Source organism: Mus musculus, chromosome 5 (assembly GCF_000001635.26).
Source record: "Mus musculus strain C57BL/6J chromosome 5, GRCm38.p6 C57BL/6J".
NCBI classification, from domain to species: Eukaryota; Metazoa; Chordata; class Mammalia; order Rodentia; family Muridae; genus Mus; species Mus musculus.
In genome coordinates this window covers 8,514,029-8,539,121 of record NC_000071.6, presented here as the reverse complement: position 1 = coordinate 8,539,121, position 25,093 = coordinate 8,514,029, and the positions used below count along the sequence as shown (strand labels likewise).

Here is a 25,093-nt window from a genome sequence, read left to right as displayed (position 1 = left end):
CTATAACTCTTGCTTCTGTGGCCTGTTTAGGAAGAGACATTTCTTACCTGTTCCTATCTGTAACAGATGAATAGAGTGAATGAGGCCAGGATGTAAGAGGAGGGAGAGAAGGAAGAAGAGACAGACAGGGACAACAGAGACACTTGATTCTGTTTTCTGAGATTTCCAGTACCCCAGTATTAGAATCCAGCCTTTCATCTTTATTGCTCTGAAGCTGTTCCAAAACTGCTTCAGGAGCCAAGGACAAAAGGCCAAATAACATTAACCTTATTGTTCTAATCACTTAGGAAAAAACAAGGACTATGGGAGTTATAAGCCAGGAACTATGAATGCAAATAAGTAAATAAAAGGGGGCATTGGGGTGCCTTCATCCCCAGTATAGACCCTTTTAAATGAGGCTCCAAGGTTGTCTACCCAGAAAGTCAACAACCCCAACCTATCACAGCAGTATAAACCTAAGGATATTAAGTTTGTAGTTGCTTCAGTTCTCTGTGCTTTTAGCCACATGACATCATTGTCAAATCTTAGCAACTCCACCTTAACCTGCATCTGAAGTTTTGCAATGGCCTCTGTGGTATCTCCCTTTGGCTACTGTAGTTGATCCTTGACAAAACAGCCTAGTATTCTCTTGAGCTCTGAGTCATATTTTACTCCGCTTTAGAAAACCCGTATTAACTTCTTTCAGTGTAACGCAAAGTAAAAGGCAAAACTCTGGGCTTGTCTGTGAACTCCTCTGTTGCCGGTCCTTCCCACAGAGCCCAAGAGCGGGTCTGTGTCTTGAGCACTCTAGGCCTGCCTGCCCATCAGTCCATCAGTGTCTGAGTTTTTCCCTCCTCTACCCAGGAAAGAGGTTGCTAGGTTACTTTTATTTTTACCATTCTCTAGGCTTAGATGAAAGAGTAACTAGACCAACAACCTGTATATCAGAAAACAAAAAACAAAAAAAACAGAGCTTTTCCTCTCAATCAAGTGATTTTTCTTTATGAAAAACCAAGACCTTTATAAAAGCCATCAATTACACTTTCCAATGACAAGTAGAAAGAGGTCAAAGGTAAACTTGGGGAAAGTAGTGACTTATTTGGTATCAGTAAAAATAAGTCTTAGAACTGGAACTAGAAATGGAGCTCATTTCAGTTATTTTAGTTATTTAGTTGTTAACCCATTAACAATGAGGGCTAGCACTGGTGTCGAGCACTCTGACTTACATCAAAGCTTTGCTGAATACCACCTTACTCAGGTGTCACTGACCTTCCCCTCCCCTGGGAGTGCCTTTCCTCACTTCTTTCCACGTTATTCTGTCTGTTTAATACTGGTTATATTACTTGCCTGCTTCCCTCCACTAGAATAGAAACTGACAAAAAGCCAAATAATTTTTATTCAGGTTTATATTATACATGAATCATATACCCTGCATACATCTGTACCCTCTGTTTTCTCTCTCCTGCTCAAGACTTTCGTCTCCTGTTATTTTTTCTTAGACATTTTTTATTGGATATTTTATTTTTTTACATTTCAAATGTTATCCCCTTTCGCAATTTCCCCACTTCCTCACAACACACACACACACACACATACACACACACACACACACCCCTATCCCATTCCCCCTTCTCCTGCTTCTATAAGGGTGTGCCCCTACCCACCCACCCACTCTTGTCTCCCTGCCCTCACATTCCTCTGTACTGGGGCATCGAGCCTTCACAGGACCAAGGGCCTCTCCTCCCATTTATGCCCAACAAGGCCGTCTCTGTTACATATGCAGCTGGAGCCATGAGTCCCTCCATGTGTACTCCTTGGTATGTACTCACTGATAAGTGAATATTGGCCCAAAAGCATCCACTTTCCTGCAGTGACAAAAGACAAGGGTTTTTGTTTTGCTTTATTCACATTTCCTTGGTGCCTAGCATAGTGCTTAGCTATGTGCAGTAGACATGCTTTGAGAATTAAATAATAGAGCTTCTAGATTTTTCAGTGTCTACTTATAAAATGAAAAATATTTATTTGAAGGAGATAATACTTGTAGAAATTTCATCAAAGCTTATCAGGTTAGATATTTTATAATCCAGTTGATTTGTTATATGTCACATTAAACTTAAAATTTCATTAATAAAGAAGTTGATAATAATCACTACCCTCTTTTTAATAACTATAAATAATGAAATATTATTAAATGAAAATTTTTCTTTGTATTAAAATTCCATTAATTTTTCAGTGTAAATTCCTAAAATGTTTTGTTCTTTGAAATATTTATATTGAGATAATTTTTATTATTCATCTCTGTTATATGTGTGGGTATATTACCAGCATGTGTGCCTGTGCAGCATGTGACGGCTGCCTACTCAGGGCAGAAGTGTACGTCAGAGACCCTGGGACTAGAGCTAAAGATGCTTGTGAACTGCCGTATTGCTGCTGGAAGCCTGGGTCTCTGGAAGAGCAGCTAGAGCTCTCTTATAACCTCTAAGCCATCTCTCCAGATTCTCATTTAGAAAATCTTGAATATAATTTTCTACTAAACTATTTGAAGAACTTTTGTATCTTTTAAACTAAAAATATACCTTAAAGAATTATAATGTATTAACTGCACTCTACCAAAACGTACAGGCTATCACAGAGTTGCCTCCTATCAACTTATACCACATTTAAATTTTTTTCCTTGTTTACTTATCTTCACATTGTATAATATAATTACATCGGTTTCCCATCCTTTCCTTCTCCAGACCCTCCCATTTGTTTTATTTCCCGCTCATTCAACCCATTGGAACATTTGCAGCTTTGGTCAGCAAGGCATTGAAAGAGAATAAGATAGTATCAAGAGTCTGTTACATAACACCATTTCCTATTAGGATGACTGTGAATGAACTATTTAATCTCATATCCCTCCTTTGTTGCATGAATAATTACATAAAGAATTTGCTACTGGTGACTCGAGCCCCGGGCTACCTTGCCAGTGGAGTCTCGCCCAACACCTGCAAGGGCCCACACAGGACTCCCCACGGGATCCTAAGACCCCTGGTGAGTGAAACACAGCGCCTGCCCCAACCCAATCCAATCGCGCTGAACCTGAGACTGCGGTACATAGGGAAGCAGGCTACCCGGGCCTGATCTGGGGCACAAGCCCCTTCCGCTCCACTCAAGCCCCGGGCTACCTTGCCAGCGGAGTCTCGCCCAACACCTGCAAGGGCCCACACAGGATTCCACACGGGATCCTAAGACCTCTAGTGAGTGGAACACAACTTCTGCCAGGAGTCTGGTTCGAATACCAGATATCTGGGTACCTGCCCTGCAAGAAGAGAGCTTGCCTGCAGAGAATACTCTGCCCACTGAAACTAAGAAGAGTGCTACCCTCCAGGTCTGCTTATAGAGGCTAACAGAGTCACCTGAAGAACAAGCTCTTAACAGTGACAACTAAAACAGCTAGCTTCAGAGATTACCAGATGGCGAAAGGCAAACGTAAGAATCCTACTAACAGAAATCAAGACCACTCACCATCATCAGAACGCAGCACTCCCACCCCACCTAGTCCTGGGCACCCCAACACAACCGAAAATCTAGACCCAGATTTAAAAACATTTCTCATGATGATGATAGAGGACATCAAGAAGGACTTTCATAAGTCACTTAAAGAATTACAGGAGAGCACTGCTAAAGAGTTACAGGCCCTTAAAGAAAAGCAGGAAAACACAGCCAAACAGGTAGAAATCATTAAAGAAAAACAGGAAAACACATCCAAACAGGTGATGGAAATGAACAAAACCATACTAGAACTAAAAGGGGAAGTAGACACAATAAAGAAAACCCAAAGCGAGGCAACGCTGGAGATAGAAACCCTAGGAAAGAGATCTGGAACCATAGATGCGAGCATCAGCAACAGAATACAAGAAATGGAAGAGAGAATCTCAGGTGCAGAAGATTCCATAGAGAACATCGACACAACAGTCAAAGAAAATACAAAATGCAAAAGGATCCTAACTCAAAACATCCAGGTAATCCAGGACACAATGAGAAGACCAAACCTACGGATAATAGGAATTGATGAGAATGAAGATTTTCAACTTAAAGGGCCAGCTAATATCTTCAACAAAATAATAGAAGAAAACTTCCCAAACATAAAGAAAGAGATGCCCATGATCATACAAGAAGCCTACAGAACTCCAAATAGACTGGACCAGAAAAGAAATTCCTCCCGACACATAATAATCAGAACAACAAATGCACTAAATAAAGATAGAATATTAAAAGCAGTAAGGGAGAAAGGTCAAGTAATATATAAAGGAAGGCCTATCAGAATTACACCAGACTTTTCACCAGAGACTATGAAAGCCAGAAGAGCCTGGATAGATGTTATACAGACACTAAGAGAACACAAATGCCAGCCCAGGCTACTATACCCGGCCAAACTCTCAATTACCATAGATGGAGAAACCAAAGTATTCCACGACAAAACCAAATTCACACAATATCTTTCCACGAATCCCGCCCTTCAAAGGATAATAACAGAAAAGAAGCAATACAAGGACGGAAATCACGCCCTAGAACAAGCAAGAAAGTAATCACTCAACAAACCAAAAAGAAGACAGCCACAAGAACAGAATGCCAACTCTAACAACAAAAATAAAAGGCAGCAACAATTACTTTTCCTTAATATCTCTTAATATCAATGCACTCAATTCCCCAATAAAAAGACATAGACTAACAGACTGGCTACACAAACAGGACCCAACATTCTGCTGCTTACAGGAAACCCATCTCAGGGAAAAAGACAGACACTACCTCAGAGTGAAATGCTGGAAAACAATTTTCCAAGCAAATGGACTGAAGAAACAAGCTGGAGTAGCCATTTTAATATCGGATAAAATCGACTTCCAACCCAAAGTTATCAAAAAAGACAAGGAGGGACACTTCATACTCATCAAAGGTAAAATCCTCCAAGAGGAACTCTCAATTCTGAATATCTACGCTCCAAATGCAAGGGCAGCCACATTCATTAAAGACACTTTAGTAAAGCTCAAAGCTCACATTGCACCTGACACAATAATAGTGGGAGACTTCAACACACCACTTTCATCAATGGACAGATCGTGGAAACAGAAACTAAACAGGGACACACTGAAACTAACAGAAGTTATGAAACAAATGGACCTGACAGATATCTACAGAACATTTTATCCTAAAACAAAAGGATATACCTTCTTCTCAGCACCTCACGGGACCTTCTCCAAAATTGACCATGTAATTGGTCACAAAACAGGCCTCAACAGATACAAAAATATTGAAATTGTCCCATGTATCCTATCAGACCACCATGGCCTAAGACTGATCTTCAATAACAACATAAATAATGGAAAGCCAACATTCACGTGGAAACTGAACAACACTCTTCTCAATGATACCTTGGTCAAGGAAGGAATAAAGAAAGAAATTAAAGACTTTTTAGAGTTTAATGAAAATGAAGCCACAATGTACCCAAACCTATGGGACACAATGAAAGCATTTCTAAGAGGGAAACTCATAGCTCTGAGTGCCTCCAAGAAGAAACGGGAGAGAGCACATACTAGCAGCTTGACAACACATCTAAAAGCCCTAGGAAAAAAAGGAAGCAAATTCACCCAAGAGGAGTAGACGGCAGGAAATAATCAAACTCAGGGGTGAAATCAACCAAGTGGAAACAAGAAGAACTATTCAAAGAATTAGCCAAACGAGGAGTTGGTTCTTTGAGAAAATCAACAAGATAGATAAACCCTTAGCTAGACTCACTAAAGGGCACAGGGACAAAATACTAATTAACAAAATCAGAAATGAAAAGGGAGACATAACAACAGATCCTGAAGAAATCCAAAACACCATCAGATCCTTCTACAAAAGGCTATACTCAACAAAACTGGAAAACCTGGACGAAATGGACAAATTTCTGGACAGATACCAGGTACCAAAGTTGAATCAGGATCAAGTTGACCATCTAAACAGTCCCATATCACCTAAAGAAATAGAAGCAGTTATTAATAGTATCCCAGCCAAAAAAAAAAGCCCAGGACCAGATAGGTTTAGTTCAGAGTTCTATCAGACCTTCAAAGAAGATCTAATTCCAGTTCTGCACAAACTACTTCACAAAATAGAAGTAGAAGGTACTCTACCCAACTCATTTTATGAAGCCACTATTACTCTGATACCTAAACCACAGAAAGACCCAACAAAGATAGAGAACTTCAGACCAATTTCTCTTATGAATATCGATGCAAAAATCCTCAATAAAATTCTCGCTAACCGAATCCAAGAACACATTAAAGCAATCATCCATCCTGACCAAGTAGGTTTTATTCCAGGGATGCAGGAATGGTTTAATATACGAAAATCCATCAATGTAATCCATTATATAAACAAACTCAAAGACAAAAACCACATGATCATCTCGTTAGATGCAGAAAAAGCATTTGACAAGATCCAACACCCATTCATGATAAAAGTTTTGGAAAGATCAGGAATTCAAGGCCCATACCTAAACATGATAAAAGCAATCTACAGCAAACCAGTAGCCAACATCAAAGTAAATGGAGAGAAGCTGGAAGCAATCCCACTAAAATCAGGGACTAGACAAGGCTGCCCACTTTCTCCCTACCTTTTCAACATAGTACTTGAAGTATTAGCCAGAGCAATTCGACAACAAAAGGAGATCAAGGGGATACAAAATGGAAAAGAGGAAGTCAAAATATCACTTTTTGCAGATGATATGATAGTATATATAAGTGACCCTAAAAATTCTACCAGAGAACTCCTAAACCTGATAAACAGCTTCGGTGAAGTAGCTGGATATAAAATAAACTCAAACAAGTCAATGGCCTTTCTCTATACAAAGAATAAACAGGCTGAGAAAGAAATTAGGGAAACAACACCCTTCTCAATAGTCACAAATAATATAAAATATCTTGGCATGACTCTAACTAAGGAAGTGAAAGATCTGTATGATAAAAACTTCAAATCTCTGAAGAAAGAAATTAAAGAAGATCTCAGAAGATGGAAAGATCTCCCATGCTCATGGATTGGCAGGATCAACATTGTAAAAATGGCTATCTTGCCAAAAGCAATCTACAGATTCAATGCAATCCCCATCAAAATTCCAACTCAATTCTTCAACGAATTAGAAGGAGCAATTTGCAAATTCATCTGGAATAACAAAAAACCTAGGATAGCAAAAAATCTTCTCAAGGATAAAAATACCTCTTGTGGAATCACCATGCCAGACCTAAAGCTTTACTACAGAGCAATTGTGATAAAAACTGCATGGTACTGGTATAGAGACAGACAAGTAGACCAATGGAATAGAATTGAAGACCCAGAAATGAACCCACACACCTATGGTCACTTGATCTTCGACAAGGGAGCTAAAACCATCCAGTGGAAGAAAGACAGCATTTTCAACAATTGGTGCTGGCACAACTGGTTGTTATCGTGTAGAAGAATGCGAATCGATCCATACTTATCTCCTTGTACTAAGGTCAAATCTAAGTGGATCAAGGATCTTCACATAAAACCAGAGACACTGAAACTTATAGAGGAGAAAGTGGGAAAAAGCCTTGAAGATATGGGCACAGGGGAAAAATTCCTGAACAGAACAGCAATGGCTTGTGCTGTAAGATCGAGAATTGACAAATGGGACCTAATGAAACTCCAAAGTTTCTGCAAGGCAAAAGACACCGTCAATAAGACAAAAAGACCACCAGCAGATTGGGAAAGGATCTTTACCTATCCTAAATCAGATAGGGGACTAATATCCAACATATATAAAGAACTCAAGAAGGTGGACTTCAGAAAATCAAATAACCCCATTAAAAAATGGGGCTCAGAACTGAACAAAGAATTCTCACCTGAGGAATACCGAATGGCAGAGAAGCACCTGAAAAAATGTTCACCTCACACCAGTCAGAATGGCTAAGATCAAAAATTCACGTGACAGCAGATGCTGGCGTGGATGTGGAGAAAGAGGAACACTCCTCCATTGTTGGTGGGATTGCAGGCTTGTACAACCACTCTGGAAATCAGTCTGGCGGTTCCTCAGAAAATTGGACATAGTACTACTGGAGGATCCAGCAATACCTCTCCTGGGCATATATCCAGAAGATGCCCAAACTGGTAAGAAGGACACATGCTCCACTATGTTCATAGCAGCCTTATTTATAATAGCCAGAAGCTGGAAAGAACCCAGATGCCCCTCAACAGAGGAATGGATACAGAAAATGTGGTACATCTACACAATGGAGTACTACTCAGCTATTAAAAAGAATGAATTTATGAAATTCCTAGGCAAATGGATGGACCTGGAGGGCATCATCCTGAGTGAAGTAACACATTCACAAAGGAACTCACACAATATGTACTCACTGATAAGTGGATATTAGCCCCAATCCTAGGATACCCAAGATATAAGATACAATTTGGTAAACACATGAAACTCAAGAAGAATGAAGACTGAAGTGTGGACACTATGCCCCTCCTTAGAATTGGGAACAAAACACCCATGGAAGGAGTTACAAAGACAAAGTTTGGAGCTGAGATGAAAGGATGGACCATGTAGAGACTGCCATATCCAGGGATCCACCCCATAATCAGCATCCAAACGCTGAAACCATTGCATATACTAGCAAGATTTTATCGAAAGGACCCAGACGTAGCTGTCTCTTGTGAGACTATGCCGGCGCCTAGCAAACACAGAAGTGGATGCTCACAGTCAGCTAATGGATGGATCACAGGGCTCCCAATGGAGGAGCTAGTGAAAGTACCAAAGGAGCTAAAGGGAACTGCAACCCTATAGGTGGAACAACATTATGAACTAAGCAGTACCCCGGAGCTCTTGACTCTAGCTGCATATGTATCAAAAGATGGCCTTGTCAGCCATCACTGGAAAGAGAGGCCCATTGGACACGAAAACTTTATATGCCCCAGTACAGGGGAACGCCAGGGCCAAAAAGGGGGAGTGGGTGGGTAGGGGAGTGGGGGTGGGTGGGTATGGGGGACTTTTGGTATAGCATTGGAAATGTAAATGAGCTAAATACCTAATAAAAAATGGAAAAAAAAAAAAGAATTTGCTACTGGTACTTGATGTGATTTTTAAGAGAATTCATGATAAAATGTTAAGATATATATGTGACACTGTGAACTATGTTTCTTTTCCTCCCTGTCCCCTAAAAGAGCCTTCTTATCACCATCCCTCCTTTTCTATTTTGGGGGATAATCATTTTCTGAATTCTTAGGAAATTAAGCATTTGAATTTTAACATCCTTATGTAATGATCTTCCTGATTATTAATTGAACTGCTGTATTGAAGAGAGAGCTACTTCTCATTTTCCTTTTTTAATGTTAGTAGTTTAAGTTTTTTAATTACATACATACATTTGTTTGTTTGTTTGTTTGTTTGTTCATCCTGTCTCTCTCTCTGGGGATAAGGAGAGAAAGAGAGGAAAGTACAGTTGCTTGGGTCATGGCATTTGCATGGAAGTCAGATGATGGATGCTTTGTTGGTCCTATCCTTCCACTGTGAAAGTCCTAGGATGGAACTCAGGTTACCCGGCCTGGTGGCCATTGCGTTTGCCTGGAGAACATCTCACCAGCCTGGCTGTAGTATTTTTAAACTCTGTATTCTGCCAGAAGTTGTGTGCCACCTTTATCCTCTCAGGTTTTTCAGGCAGGACAAATTTTAAGTTGAGGGTTTTGTTCCTGAGTTGATTGGTGTCCCAATCCCTCCACTGGAACCCTTGCCTGATTGGATTTTTAAATTGTTTACTTTTCAAATTAATGCAGATGATCCAAGGAAAACTTGGATAAATTGATAAATCTTGTTCTTAGACTCTCAGTTGATTTAACTACAAGTGATACTTTTAGAGTGACTTATAAAAGATTATCAGTTTAGCCTATGTAGTCATCTTGTGATTCTGTTGAAGTAATACTGTAGAATACATATGTAAATATACAGAAGCAAGGAGAATAGGAAAGTGGTCATTGGTTTGTAACAGATACAAACACTGTTAGTTGAAAGCTTACTAAGTCTAGATCTTGTTCTATCTGTTGAGGAAAAACCTGTAAACAATATAGACAAAAATCTGATTCCTAATGTCCCTTATGTAATAGAATATTTAGGGTATAGGTGACAATAAATTTAATGTCATAAAATGGGTGAAAGAAGCTAGATTGTGTTTTGTCAAGACAGTTAAGTCTTCAAAGCAGAATTGTTATAATTCTGCCTTTACTACAAAGTATTTTTGAGTTTGTTTGGCAATCTCAGAAAACAGAAGTGTGAATTTTAAGAATCAAATTGGAATGAGCATTTCACTGTCTTCTTTCTACCTTTGACCTTCCCAGTTCTGACAGCATCAGCAGTGACGAGGAGGAACTCAGGACGTTTGGGAGCAGTGACAGTGAGAGCAGCACCCCAGAGAATGTGGGACCGCCTCTCATCCTAGACGAGAACACCTGGTTCAACAAGTGCAAGAGAGTAAGGCAGAAATACCAGCTTACCCTGGAGCAGAAGGTACTTAGCAATTCTCAAAAGCCACTTGCTTTGGAATGGCAAAGGTCTTTTTATTTTGTTTTATTCAAATAACTTTCAACTAAAGAAAATTGTGTACTCATTGCTACTTTCTTTTTACTTCTGAATTGGAAACTTATTTAAAAATAAAGAAAGATGAAAGGCAGCAGGTTAGAGGTACTCAGCAGAAACCCACTAAATGACTCAAAATAGCTGAGGAGACTAGGTGTGGTAGCATCAGCCTCTAATCCTAGCATTTAGGAGAAGACAGAAGGATTAAGAGTTGCTATGTAGCCAGGCGGTGGTGGTGCATGCCTTTAATCCCAGCACTCGGGAGGCAGAGGCAGGCAGATTTCTGAGTTTGAGGCCAGCCTGGTCTACAGAGTGAGTTCCAGGACAGCCAGGGCTACACAGAGAAACTCTGTCTCAAAAAACTAAAAACAAAACAAAACCAACCAACCAAACAAACAAACAAACAAAGAGTTGCTATGTAGCCTAACATAGCAAGACCCAATTTTAATAAAACCAAAGGGCTAAAGAGGGATAGATAGTTTAATGGTAGAGCACTTGTGTTGCATGCTCAAACCACTGGAATAGTCCCCAGCACCATAAATAGCAAAGACAACAAACCCTTGGGAGAAGCTACTCAGCGTGTGACTGTAGGGAGACAGTGAAGCTCAGCATTATGCACATCGCTTGGAGAAAACCATGCACTTTGATAGCGGGATAATTTGCCAGCATTGGTTGTATAAGAAGTTTGAAGTGAGAGAGAAAGAGAGCCAGTGAGCACAGCTGGACATCGGTACTGTGCAGAAGTGAAGAAGGAACACAGTGACCCAGCCTGATGGCTTGGCACTGGAGTTTCTCTGCACTTTCCAGCATATATTTGGAAAGCTATTTTGAAAAAGTCTTGTCTGAGCTTGCTGCTCTGGGAATCAAAATGCCTTGCACCCTGTTTCCAGGAACTGACAATAAACAGAATTATGCTGATTTGAATTGGAGACTAGTCCGCTGGGAGATTGTGTGGAGTAAACTGACTGAGAATTCTGTTTAAGGTGAAGCCTGTCTGTGACAAGGAGGCAGCTGGGTCAGTTCCCTGTAAGACTTAGCTGATTCTGCTCAAGAGACAAATATTGAAGCACAGGAGCCCTGGGTGTTGGCAATGAATGGCACATGCTGCCCCAGATGTGGCAGGGATCCTGAGGCCCTGTGGCATCATCTGTACCCCCATTCATCCCATGGAGCATGCAGAGCAAGTGTCTCCAGAATAAAGCTACAGGGGCCTTGTGCTAGCTCCAGATCTTACTTAGAGCAAAGCCACTAAGGGTATTTCAGATGCCCATACCACCTGCCAGGAACAAAGTGGAAGAAGGACAGGAGTGAAAAGGTCCAGACTTCGCTTTCCTCAAGGGCACATGACTAAGAGATGTGAAAAGAGACCACTAACAGAGAGACACAACAATGTGTCCTATCTCATTTTAGTAGAGAGGAAATTTTCATTTTTATTTTAAAAGCTTCATTATTTATTTATTTGTGTGTATCACACATATATACACACAACATACACACATGCATGTGCAAATGCACAAGATGCACGTGCCAAAGCGTGCATGCGGGGTCAAAGGACAGTTTAGGGAGTAGACTCTCCCCTTCTGTGGGTTCCAGGGATTGAATGTAAGTGAGCAGGTTTGGGCAAATGTACCTTTACCTGCTGACTCACCCTCTGACCTTTCTTACCTGATTTGCTTGTAAGCTAATGGGTTAACTCACTGATGAGGTTTAAATCCTCATAATCCAAAATTCCCTGAGCAGGCCTATATCAGGGACCATGTCTTCAATTAATGAGTCTTCAGAAGACATTCGATACTAAAACTATAATAAAAGTGGGAAGATACCCATCTCCACAGAGTATCAAGATTTCACATACAGACAGGAGATATTACTGCAAAGGCATGATCCCTTAAGAATTTCAGAACTCTCTTGTAATCGAGTCCAAAGATAACAAAGTAAAAGATACACTAGACAATTGAAAAGGAATGCTTTTAAAGAGCACTTAATGATTTTTTTCATGTTTTTTCCTTCTTCATTTTTGGAAATTAGTGTAACTGAAAACATGTGAATTAACAGATATAAGTGGCAGTTTTTCAGCATTTTGTAGGACTTAGAAAAGAACGGAATGAGGAAGATAATTATCTAAAATGTAGGCAGAGAACAGACAATTCAAAGGAAGTAAAAGAATAAAATGACTGATAGAGACAAAATAGAAAGTAGAGATTAGCAGAACCGAGTGGTGATTGTTTACCACATCCAATGAATTAGAAAAATCCATAGCAGAATAATTTCCTCTAAAATGTTAAGGCACAGATAAGCAGTTTTTTCAAAGGATTAGCCAAGCCCTTGCCAATAATATTATTAGAGAATAATTGTAATAATGCCATGCCATAGGAAACTTAAATCAAGAATTTCTTTAAATATCACTTAGCAAAACTGATACCCTCACACTTTTTTGAAAATTAAATTACCTTTTAAAAATCATTTCCCAGGACTAACTAATGAGCTCCTCAGACTCATGATTTGGGAATACACTCTAGCAACTACTGTAACAACAGTGATCCCTACTGTACAGTGACTGTTTCTAGTACTAGACAAGCCAGAAGTGATTTAAGTGAAGCTGATATATCGTTACTATTTGTGCAAAGTCATAGAAGCATAGTACATGGTAGGAATATGATTACTATAAAATATAAAAGCAGTAGTAAGAACAATTAGACATCTAAGAATTCTAAGAATGCACTGGGCTTATTCCTCAGAAGTTATACTCTTGAGAATTCTGGAATATATGGCCAGGAAACATATAACTGTGTTCATAGCATTATTGTTAATAACAAAAGAATTCTGAAATAATTCTAATGGCCATTGACTAGGTATAGATTAAATTATAATATTCATACAATGAAATAATATATAGTATTGAAAGTAAATAGACGATTGGCTAAAATCACCAATGTAGATGAAAAAGCAAGCTTCAAAAGAGTAGAGGCAAAACTCAGGGAAACCAAGCTGTATTTTAAGACAACATACATATATGTCAAGATACTGCCCTTCCTGCAGATTACAGAAATCAGTATACTGGCTCCTACTATAGCAGTAATTAATTGAGATAATAGATTGTTTATTTTTTAATTACTAGTGCTTAAAATTTTTATATATAGTTTATATTAAATATATATAAAGACTTGTTTTGCTTATAAAATTATTTTCTATGATTGAGATTCTATTATGATCTAAATGTATGAAATTTATTATGGAAAACAGCCTTCAGGGGCAAATAATACTAGCTACTATCAACAGGTATGAAGTTAAAAGAAAGGAGGCAGTTTGTCAATGTCACAAACAAGATATCACAGACTGTGGTATAAATGGAAGAGCTAGACTATGACCTCAGCATCTCATAGCCAATACCCTACAGTCTAATGAATACACAGGCCTCCCACTAGTATACTAAAATATCAGTATCTATATGATTTTGAATAGTAATTACATAGAGTAAATTTTCTAATAGAACTATAGTTTAAAGCTAGGAGGTATGTACTGAACACTGTTAACAAAGCTTGGGAATATTTTCATTTATTTATGTATTCACTTTACGTCTCTATCACAGCCCACCCACCCCCTTTTCAGTGTCCCCCTCTCACACAGCCCCTCCCCCTCCACTTCTCCTCTGAGGATTAGGAGCCCCTCCTCCCCCTTGGTATGAACTCACCCTGGCACATCAATTCCCTGCATCCTCTCCCACTGAGGCCAGACAAGTCAGCCCAGTTAGGGGAATGGGCAGGCAGGCAACAGAGTCAGGGACAGCCCCCTCTCCAGTTGTTGGTAGACCTGAATGAAGACCAAGCCACACATCTGCTATATGGGGTAGAGAAGATGGTTACAGCCCATGCTCGCTCTTTGGCTGATGATTAAGTCTCTAGGAGCCCCAAAGGGTACAGGTTAGTTGGCTCTGTTGGTCTTCCTGTGCCATTCCTATCCCCTCCAGATCCATGAATCCTTTTCCCAACTCTTCCACAAGACTTCCCAAGTTCAGTCTAATGTTTGGCTGGGGGTCACTGCATCATTTTTGGTTAGCCATTGGGTAAAGCCTCTCAGAAGACAGTTATGCTAGGCTCCTATCTACAAGCTTAACAAAGTCTCTTCAATAGTGTCACGTGATTGAAAAATAGAGGACCTAGAAGGCCCAGCATCCATCAGGGAGCTTTAAGCTGCCAGAAACAGCTCTTGTTCTGTGATTTGTGGGCCCTTTCCCTCCTGGTTCCATGGTCTGAAGGCAATTAAACCCACTGAGATGAGCCTGGCGTGGTGGCACACGTAATCCCAGCACTCAAGAGGCAGAGGCAGGCAAATCTCTGAGTCCCAGGACAGTTTGGTTTACAGAGCCAATTCCAAGATAGCCAAGACTACACAAAGAAACAAACAACAAGAAAACCTCAGCAAGGACTTAGAAACTTCCTAAGTCTAATCTTAGCTACAGGAACAATAATCTAGCAGAGAACAGTATGTGGATTAATAACATTGAGGAGCATTCCAAGCAGGCTCATATATTTGAACTTAACTCCTTTAAGGAAAGGAAAGGAAAGGTACAGGCTTGCTTGAAAGAAAGAAAACCAAGTTGTATTTGCTTGAAGAAAGTCTAGCCGTGAGGTGGCAGAAGTGAGAACAGCAAAGTAAGACCAGATGTCTGTGGATCCAGTGACTTGGGAAGCACAATTCTTGCCTGCACCACATTTCAAAACTACCTATTTGAAGCTGTGTGTGTGCATTGTGAAGTTGAACAACTTTTTGCAAATAAGTGGAAGGCATCGAGACTTTAGGTCCATCTAGATTCAAAAATGTCCAGGGAAGTTTCTTTGCATCATGAAAGAACATTTGGTAGCCTTGCAGCTGGGGACAGGAGGCATGTTTTGCAGACCGTTTTGCAATTTTCTGAAGCATCCTGCTTCCCAAAGTTAAATGTGAGGATATACATCTTTTTAGTGAAGAGATTCATGGCTTTCTCAAAAAGGAAACTACAAAGACACAGGAGTGTGTGGCTGAATTATGTACTAAGCAGGCCTTTCTGTCAAATTAGAAGAGCAAAAAAGTGTTTAAGACACGAACGGATGGACCATCCAGAGACTGCCCCACCCAGGGGTCCATCCCAAAATCAGCCACCAAACGCAGACACTATTGCATACGCCAGCAAGATTTTGCTGAAAGGACCCTGATATAGCTGTCTCTTGTGAGGCTATGCCAGTGCCTGGCAAACACAGAAGTGGATGCTCACAGTCATCTATAGGGTGGAACACAGGGCCCCCAATGGAGGAGCTAGAGAAAGTACCCAAGGAGCTGAAGGGGTCTGCAACCCTATAGGTGGAACAACAATATGAACTAACCAGTACCCCGGAGCTCTTGACTCTAGCTGCATATGTAGCAGAAGATGGCCTAGTTGGCCATCACTGGGAAGAGAGGTCCCTTGGTCTTGCAAACTTTATATGCCCCAGTACAGGAGAACACCAGGGCCAAGAAGTGGGAGTGAGTGGGTAGGGGAGCAGGGGGGGAGGGTATAGGGAACTTTCGGGATAGCATTTGAAATGTAAATGAAGTAAATACCTAATAAAAAATTGAAAAAAAAGATATGCATGTAAAATTGTAGTATATTTATTGTTTTTCTTCTATGTAATAAAAATGACCACATTCTTGTCTCACATTGTTAATTATTCTTCTCCAACTGTTTTCACAGATCTATCAGATTTAGGGTCTAAAATATATGCACTTAATCATTTGTAAGAAAAAAATACAAAATTGTGAATATCTGTGTATGTTTTCACCTCTTTATCTTTAATGCAGCTGTGCGATAATAAATACAGAAATTACAAAACAAAACAAAACAAAACAAAACAAAAAACTGTTCAAGACAAGCTCAACAAGACTTTGACTTTGTCTGAATAACTTGAAAAGGGTGCCAGATGTCACAAAACTTGTGATTGTAGGGAGAATTTGGTGCCCCTGGATCTGGATTCCAGAAAACTCCAGAATATTAGCAAAAGGATGGGAGGGGGCCATAAAGATGGCTCAGTGGTTAGAGTACTTCCTGCACTTCCAGAGCACTTCCGGGTTCAGTTCCCAACACTCACATGACAGGCCACAGTCCTCTGTAACTTCAGTTCCAGGGAATCTGGAACCCCCTCTGGCCTTCACAAGCACCAGGGCTGCACATGGTGCACAAACATTTGTGTAGGCAAAATACAGATTAAATAAATAAATAAACAAACAAATAAATAAACAAACAAATAAATAAATAACAAATGGCGATATGGAAAGGAATATGTTGATTTCTCAATATTAAAAGAAATGGGTGTTTTAGTAGTAGCTTTTCTTTGCTCACTCTTGTTTTGCATCTTGTTTTGGTCCAACTTTCTAAAGTGTTTACACATTGCCTTGAACTAGTCTTGAAACACCTTTCCATGAGGCCGCTATCTAATAGGTAGGAAGGGATCCACATTAATCAGCAGTAGTTTACTTGGGGCATGCCTAAAGATGTGAAGCTATATGCCAAAGACACTTGTAAAGTTATACGTTGGTCATGAATCTTTTGTTGCAGCTGAGAAGAGTTTAAACAGATGACTCTGTCATTACCTGGCCATTACATCTTGCCCCAGCCAACACTGACCAGTCCTTTTCCTAGTTGCTAGTAATTTCACTTATATGGGAAAGGTGACAGCTGGCTGAAAGAAAGAAGTAGCAAGAAACTAAAAACAAAAGTAAAATACCAACAACTTTAGTCTTTGGTACAGAGAAAGAAGTTTCTATTTCCAAAACAAATCTTTATAATGAACAAGGCTCTGATGGTATTAAGCAATTAGCCTTGTAGTTTATCAGGAGATGTTAGACAAAAGAAGCAGATCTTAATGGAGAAAAAAGCATGGACATGTGTACCTAGAAATGAGATAGTGTCTTCAGACTCTTGGGTTCTATACCTATTTGTTAATAGTAAAGTTAGTTTTGGAAACTGCCTTGTACCCACTGTTGAATTAACCTATTTGTTAACTCCTGTAAGAGTCAAGTACACAGTGCCTGACAATTGAGAAGAAAAGGAGTAACTACTTTGAAGGTGTCTTCTGCCTTCCATGTCTTCTAAAGAGTGGATCTAGAGTTGGTTTCCTGTATATACAAAGTGTAACTTGAGAGTATTAATACTTGTAGTTAGATATACATGACCTTAGAAAACCTGTGTTTGTCATCTATAGCCTCATTTATGTCTTGTGCATTAAATAATCCTTCCACTCTGGAACAGGAAGACATAGGAAAGTTCCAGGTCAGCTGGAATAGATAACCAGTCCCTGTCTCCCACCCCACCTCAGCCATAGTGTCAAAGAGTGCACGGAGCACATTAATCTTCTATAGTCAGTTAAAATCATTCACCTCTAATACTTTAAGATGTGACATTATGAAATAGATGAAAATAATGCTGGAGGTGCTCAGCACTGATCTTAAGATATCACAGTTGTGCAGTTGACATAAAGATAACTTATATAATGATACTGTATTTCCAGGGTTATCTTGAAGAACTCTTGCGGCTTCGTGAGAACCAACTTTCTGAATCTGTCTCTCAGAATAAAATCCTACTTCAGAGGATCGAAGATTCTGATCTGGCCCACAAATTGGAGAAAGAACAGTTAGAATATATCATTGTGGAGCTTCAAGATCAGCTGTAAGTGAGACACTTTTATAAAAACATTGACAGTGCATGAACACCACAGCGGAATGTACTTTGCTGTATGATTTAAATTCCAAGAAATCTAGTAGCATCCCTTAAAACTTCTTACTCTTTTTAAATTAACTTTGTTCCTTACTAGAAAAATATTCTGTTTTTATTCTGAAAAAATGACAAAACATAAGATAAAATTAAAATCATCCTTAGCATTCAATGCAATATATTATTATAAATGATCTTTTTTTTTTTTTAACTTTTTAAGTTTCTGTTTTGTTTTTCCAGTGCTAGGCTTTAAACTTCCTGAGGCATATTCTCAGCCCTAAGCATTTATGTAGTTGCATTAGCTATCGATTGACTGCAAAATGATTGGACATAGACCATCATCATTCAAGCTCAGTCCTGATTGATGAAACCAATACCAAGCTCTGCCAGGATGTCACTGTGTATAATTTAATGTAGTCTCCTCTTAAAAAGTTGTGTAGCAAGAAGTTTTTAGATGAACAAAGCTATGGGGTATGAAACTGCATTCTGGTAGGAGCTCCTTCACCTATCACTGTTCAAAGCACTCACACTAATTCTACCATTTTGTTAAACTAATGTTGATTGTTTATTTTTTTTAAAAAAGTACATAATAGCTTCTACTCTTAAAGGATGATTTTTAAATGTTATTAGACTTCCAGAAAAATTATAAAGATAAGTACCCAGAATTTTCATCTTTATTTTATAAGATTCATCAGATTTTAACGTTTACCTTGTAGTCCCTCCCTCTCCTCACATATATGCACATCTTTAACCACTTACATGTCTTATACATTATCATATGTCTTAGTGCCTTCTGCCTCTGTGTATCTGATGTTTACTAAGAATCAAGATATTCTAGTATATAACAAATGTCCATAAATCAGCTATAGTAGGTCAAATTAGTTGAATATTTTAATCTTCTCCATCATTCATGTGTCAGTGTCATTTCTAAGAATGCCCCTCAGTGCAGTTCTGTTTCTTTGTCACCACATCCAATTCAAGAGTGTTTGTTATTTTATTCAGTTTTCAGATTTTTTGGATATTTTATTTATTTACATTTCAAATGTTATCCCGTTTCCTAATCCCCCCACCCCATCCCATCCCTCCTTGTTCAGTCACTTTAAACATAGAGCAGTTTCTCTCTTTGTATCCCATGAGATTGATACTGATAAGAAATACAACCCAGTAAATTTTATCATATTTAATTGCCTTTCTTTGGTTTTGCTTTGAATTTACTCATTTTTTTAAACTGAACTATAATAGAAGTTAAATTTGCCTTCAGTGTATAATACTCAAAAGCATGTAAAGTCTATTGGCACCATATTAATGATATAAATTTTAATGGGTTACGCAAATATTCTTAAATATTCTGTCTTTTGTAGTTAATGCAGTTCCCTTTTGTAGTTGGTACATACGATGTGATAAGAGATAGTCTAATAGGGGAGCCGGTTGGAGGGAGGGTATGGGGGAACCTTTGAGATAGCGTTTGAAATGTAAATGAAGGAAATACCTAATAAAATGTGTAAAATAAGAAAACCAAGCAAGTACAGGCTGCTGCCTTGAGGGAGACTGCAGTAAACGTTTACATTTGAGTTAATGCAAAGTTCAGGAAGCCTTAGCAGAGGCTTGTGAGGCTCCCTTTTGTTTTGCAAACACTGCCTAAGGGAGCTTTTTGGGCCCTTGCCTCCAGGGACCTGGGAATTATGTTAAAACCAAAACAACATTACTACAGCTTTATCCAGGTGTGGTTCAAAACAGAGTTCAAACTTAAGATTTATGAAAGGTTAGTGAGGATATGGAACTTGCAATTTGGCCTGCCTATTCCAGCAGCCATTCCAGGAAATGCATACAGAATTATTATAAATGTTGAATATTGGTTTAATACAATCTTCATTTGCATCCTGATGATTGTAAAAGGTTTGCAATTAGCTTGTTTGCTTGTAATTTTAAAGAACCAATGAAGCGATATCATTGGAAACTTTTGCCACAGGGAATGGCTAATAGCCCTTCAATATATATATATAACATGACAATAGCTCTTATTTTACTCATTTATTTATTTGTTGTTGGGGGGTTGGTTTTTTGGGTTTGGTTTGGTTTTTTTTATTTGTTTGTTTGTCTGTCTTTGTTTTGAAAGAGAGTCTCACTGTTAATCCTTAGCTGTCTTGGAATCTTGGAATTCACTGTGTAGACCAGGCTGGCCCAGAATTCCTAGAGATGCTCCTGCCTCTGCCTCTGCCTCAAGAGTGCTGAGAAAAGATGTGTACTACCACACCTGGCAGGCAATGGCTTTTAAAAGTAAGAAATCCTATTAATAAACAAACAACTCACTGTATTCTCTAGGGGTTTGCATATTGATAAAAATAATTATGTCCAGTCATGGTGCCTATTACTTCTAATAATGCAGAGCATTTGTAGCTCATCAATAGAGAGCACATTCCGTATTACCCTAGCTTCTGTTAAACTGGATGAAAGTAGCGAGACCCAAGTAATAGAGATGGCTGCGTATTCTTTTATAATTAAAAGGTTAACAAGGTAATTGCACTTTTCTTCTTAAGTAATACTTGTAGCTCATCTAACTATTTTCATAATAAAATCGTTTTGATGAGCTGAACCCGTTGCATGAGCCTATAATGTCAGCACTGAGAAGCAAAGGAGAAGCATCGAGTGGCTGAACCCATCCTGGGCTATTATATAGCAAGCCTTTGTCTTTGGAAATTAAATGTATATAAAATAAAAGTTAGGTTTACTTTATTAAAAGTATTTTATTAAAGAATTAAATTTTAATAAGTTTATTTGACCTTTGATAATTTAAATGAAGAATCCCATATTTTAATTTGAAAAATAATTCATCTGTGTTATAGTTTTAGAATAGTAAAATAAATCTGTGTTATTGATCCTTTTGTTTTTTCAAAGGAACCTTACAGTTATTCCTAATACCTTTAAAAATATTTTAATTAAAACAATAAAGCAACAAATAAAAAGTGTCTAAAGCTGTACAGATGGCTCAGTGGTTAAGAGCACTGGCTACTCTTTCTAGGTACCCAGGTTCAATTCCCAGCATCTACATGGTGCCTCACAACTGTCTATAATGTATAGCGTCAATTCCAGATGATCTGATGTTTTTTTTTTCCTAGCCTCCATAAGCAACAGGCACAGATGTGGTACAGAGGCACACATGCAAACTAAACATCCATCCATATAAAATAAAATAAACATTTAAAAATATATCCATTGATAAAAGTGGACCATTTTTGATTGATAAGAGTTGGACTGTTTCCTTGAGTTTAGGAGTTTCAGATTTACCTTGAAATAATAGAGCTGTATCCTCCAGATTGCTTTAAGCTGCCTCACAAGATTCCTTTGCATAAGGCTACGTTGGAAGACAAAGAGCAGGAGAGTGATGTAATTCTTACACGAGAATTCTCATTTTATTACATAATGCTACTGAGAATTAAGATGCAGAATAGTCTATTTTACAGCTATAGGGAGAGTGTGAGCATTTCCTTCTTAATGCTGAGGGCTATCACTCATAGTCCATAGTCATGAAGCTGCATCAGACCTGGATACTGGAGTTTCTTTTGTTTTTTTCTGACAAGATAAAGGCAACCAGGAGAAAGTAAAACATTTAAATACATCGAAGAGATAGAAGACATATGTAATGCTTATTTCCACATGGGTTAAGAATCTTATTGCAACCTTTTCCATTCCTCTTGCTTTTATGTTTAACATTTCTTAATATATGTACTATAAATTACATTATTGTCTTGTACTACAGGCATCACTAAATTACTTATGAGAACTACAAAATGCTCAGACTTTATGAACATTTCTGTCATAGAACACCAAAACAATTAAAGTAGTAAAGATCACAGACAGAAAGCAGAATAGCTGGGCATTGTAACACAGGCGTTACTGGGTTTCTCCTATTTTTATTGTTTGTGTATATATGATTTCAGGGACTATGGTTTTTTTTTCCCTTTAATTTTTGTTTTAAATACATCTCAGTCAGTTTCCTTCCTTCTAGTCCCCTCCCTCCCTCCCAGATCCACCTGTTCTCTCTTTCCCTTCAGAGAAGAGCAGACTTCCTAGGGATGTCTGCTGAATAAAGCATAACAAGATGCAATAAGACTGGACACAAACCCTCTTATCAAGGCTAGATGAGGCAACCCAGTAAGAAGAAAAGGCCCCAAGACCAGGCAGAAGGGTCAGAGACACACCCCACTCGCACCGTTAGAAGTCCCACAAGAAAACCACATAACTGTGGACCCGCATTCTGCCTCGCTGCTGAGCTGTGTGAACTCAGCTTGGGCAGACAAAGGGGGCACTAGGCTACATTCCATTCTCTCCACCATGGCTGTGCTGGGCTCTGTGAGCCTCCATGAGCCTTTCATAATTAATGCAGGGAGCTGTATTCTCCTGGTGTTCTTGACCACTCTGTCTCCTAGCATTCTTCCTTCCCTTCTTCTGCAGGGTTCTCTAAGGTCCAAGAGGAGAGACCTGATGGAGATCTCTAATTTGGGCTGTCTCCCTACCTAATGTCTGGTTTGTGGGTCTCTGCATCTGCTCCCATCAGCTATAGGAAGAGACATCTCTGATGACAACTGGACTAGGCACTGATCTGGACTCCTGGCAACCAATGTTCCTTTCTGCAATAAACAGTTAGGGGTCTCATCTCAGCAATCGTTAGTTTCCTATATTTCCTTGTCTATGTGTTAGACTCCATGAGACTTCCCTCCTTCTATGTTAGCATGTCTAGTACTACTATTATTGTTCAGATCTTCTTCAGGCAGCTATTTGTAGGAGACTCAGTCTCACCGACTTTTGGTCCTCTGACTCTAGAATCTGTCTGCCACATTTTGTGATCAAGGCTTAGGTACAGTAGTTGCATTGTAGATATATCCATTACGGCTGGACTTCACATCACCCATTGGTCTAATTTCAACACTTATTAGAGTTTTAAGAAAATTGTGAAATGTGAATATTTATCTTTAGTCACTGGTTTAACAGTTATTTGATAATTTAAGGTAAAGCCACGTTGAGGCTAGGCACAAATAAGAAAAATGTTCTTCATGGCTCACAGAATCAACTGACCAGGACTCAAGTGTGCTCACAGAGGTCAGGGAACTTGTACGTATCTGACCTTGGTCTGCTGCATATGTGTTATGATTGTGTTGCTAAGTGTTCCTGTGGGATTCCTAATAGTGGTAGCAGGGTTGTCTCTGACTCTTTTGTCTGCCTCTGGGACCCTGTTCCTCCTACTGGGTTGCCTCATCCAGCCTTGATGTGAGAATATGACCTGGTCTTATTATGCTTGTTATGCTGTATTTTGTTGAAGTCCCTGGAAGGCTTGCTCTTTTCTGAGGGAAGTGGAAGGGGAGGTGAGGGGACACTGCAGTTAGGATGTAATATATGTAATATATGAAGGGTAACATGGGAAAAATTCAAAAAGGAAAGAAAAGTGTTCTTGCTTTGCTAACCTTAGGTGAATCCCTTTGAGTAGGTCTTACTATAAACTTGCTATCCTTTTTAAGGTAAATAATGGGATTGTCTAGTTTCAAGGCAGCTGGCAGTTAATTCTTGGTTACAGTAGAGGTTACTGGAAAGCTGCCTGCAGTTTGCAGGACAATAGAGTAGAGAAATACTAGTGACTGTGGGAAGTTCTCTGCTGATCTTGGTCAGGCCCCAGTGCTTGAGGAGACAAATAGGCCTGCATATTTGTCACTCAGATTAACTTCTTGTCAAAATTCTAAAATATAGAATGGAATTTTTAATTTAGCATGACTCATTTGCCTGTTCTGTGGTGAACCCAAGAGAGAAAACCTAGCTCATTTCAAAGACCCAATCAGCTGTCAGTAGAAACAGTATAATTAGAATTTCTAAGGACAAAAATCTAAAGATAACACTGAGGCCAGGGAGATGGCTCAGTTGGTAAAGGTACTTGCTACTAAACCTTAGTTCATTTCTCATAATGCGCAAGGTGGAAGGAGAGAACCAACCCCTATAAATTATCCTCATACCCAATACACTACACTAAATAAATGAGCTTATTTAAGATAATACCATAACTTAGTTTTAGGCAAAAGTTTTCTGTGGACAACTGTTATGATGTAACCTTTGTGAAACAGTTCTTTTAAATTAGAAATTGTAGCAGGCAGTGGTAGTGTGTGCCTTTAATCCCTCACTTGGGAGCCAGAGACGGGCACATCTATGTGAGTTCAAAGCCAGCCTAGTCTACAGACTGAGTTATAGGACAGTAAAGAAAAAAGGTTTGGATAGTACAAAGAAAAACCCTGTTTATAGATAGATAGATAGATAGATAGATAGATAGATAGATAGATAGATAGATAGATAGATAGAAAGAAAGAAGAAAGAAAGAAAGAAAGAAAGAAAGAAAGAAAGAAAGAAAGAAAGAAAGAAGAAAGAAAGGTAGGTGTGCTGGTACCCATTCTTAGCAGAGTCTGCTAGTGCAAGTTATTCACAGATGCACAGTTGTAGTTCTCAAACCCTGATGGGAATGTTGCCTGACATCTCCTCATAGCTTTGAAGCTGAGTTTTCCATTGATATACATTATAAACCTCCTAGGGAGGGAATATGTAATATAGAAAAATTTACTATGAAAACCCAAAATAATGGCAGTGTATTGTATTGTGGTAGATTATCATGCTGATAATCCTTATTTCTTCTTTTTCTAACAATCTTAGATTTTCTGTAAAGTTTTGTTTTCAATAAGTAAACAATGTTAAGACACCTTGAAAGTCTTTTAAATGAGTTTTATGTCTTTTTCCAGTGAAAGGAATTGTGT

At 38.9% G+C, this 25,093-nt stretch overlaps 1 protein-coding gene across 4 annotated transcripts in view; it reads left to right on the top strand.

The window, feature by feature from the left end:
* Positions 1–25,093, top strand: part of Rundc3b (RUN domain containing 3B) — a 132,749-nt gene that overhangs the window by 83,963 nt on the left and 23,693 nt on the right. For all 4 annotated transcript variants that reach the window (XM_006503578.3, NM_001359961.1, NM_198620.1 and 1 more), the window contains exons 7-8: positions 10,348–10,516; positions 18,106–18,263. In XM_006503578.3, the coding sequence (XP_006503641.1) occupies positions 10,348–10,516; positions 18,106–18,263 (327 nt within the window). The remainder of the gene's footprint in view (positions 1–10,347; positions 10,517–18,105; positions 18,264–25,093) is intronic.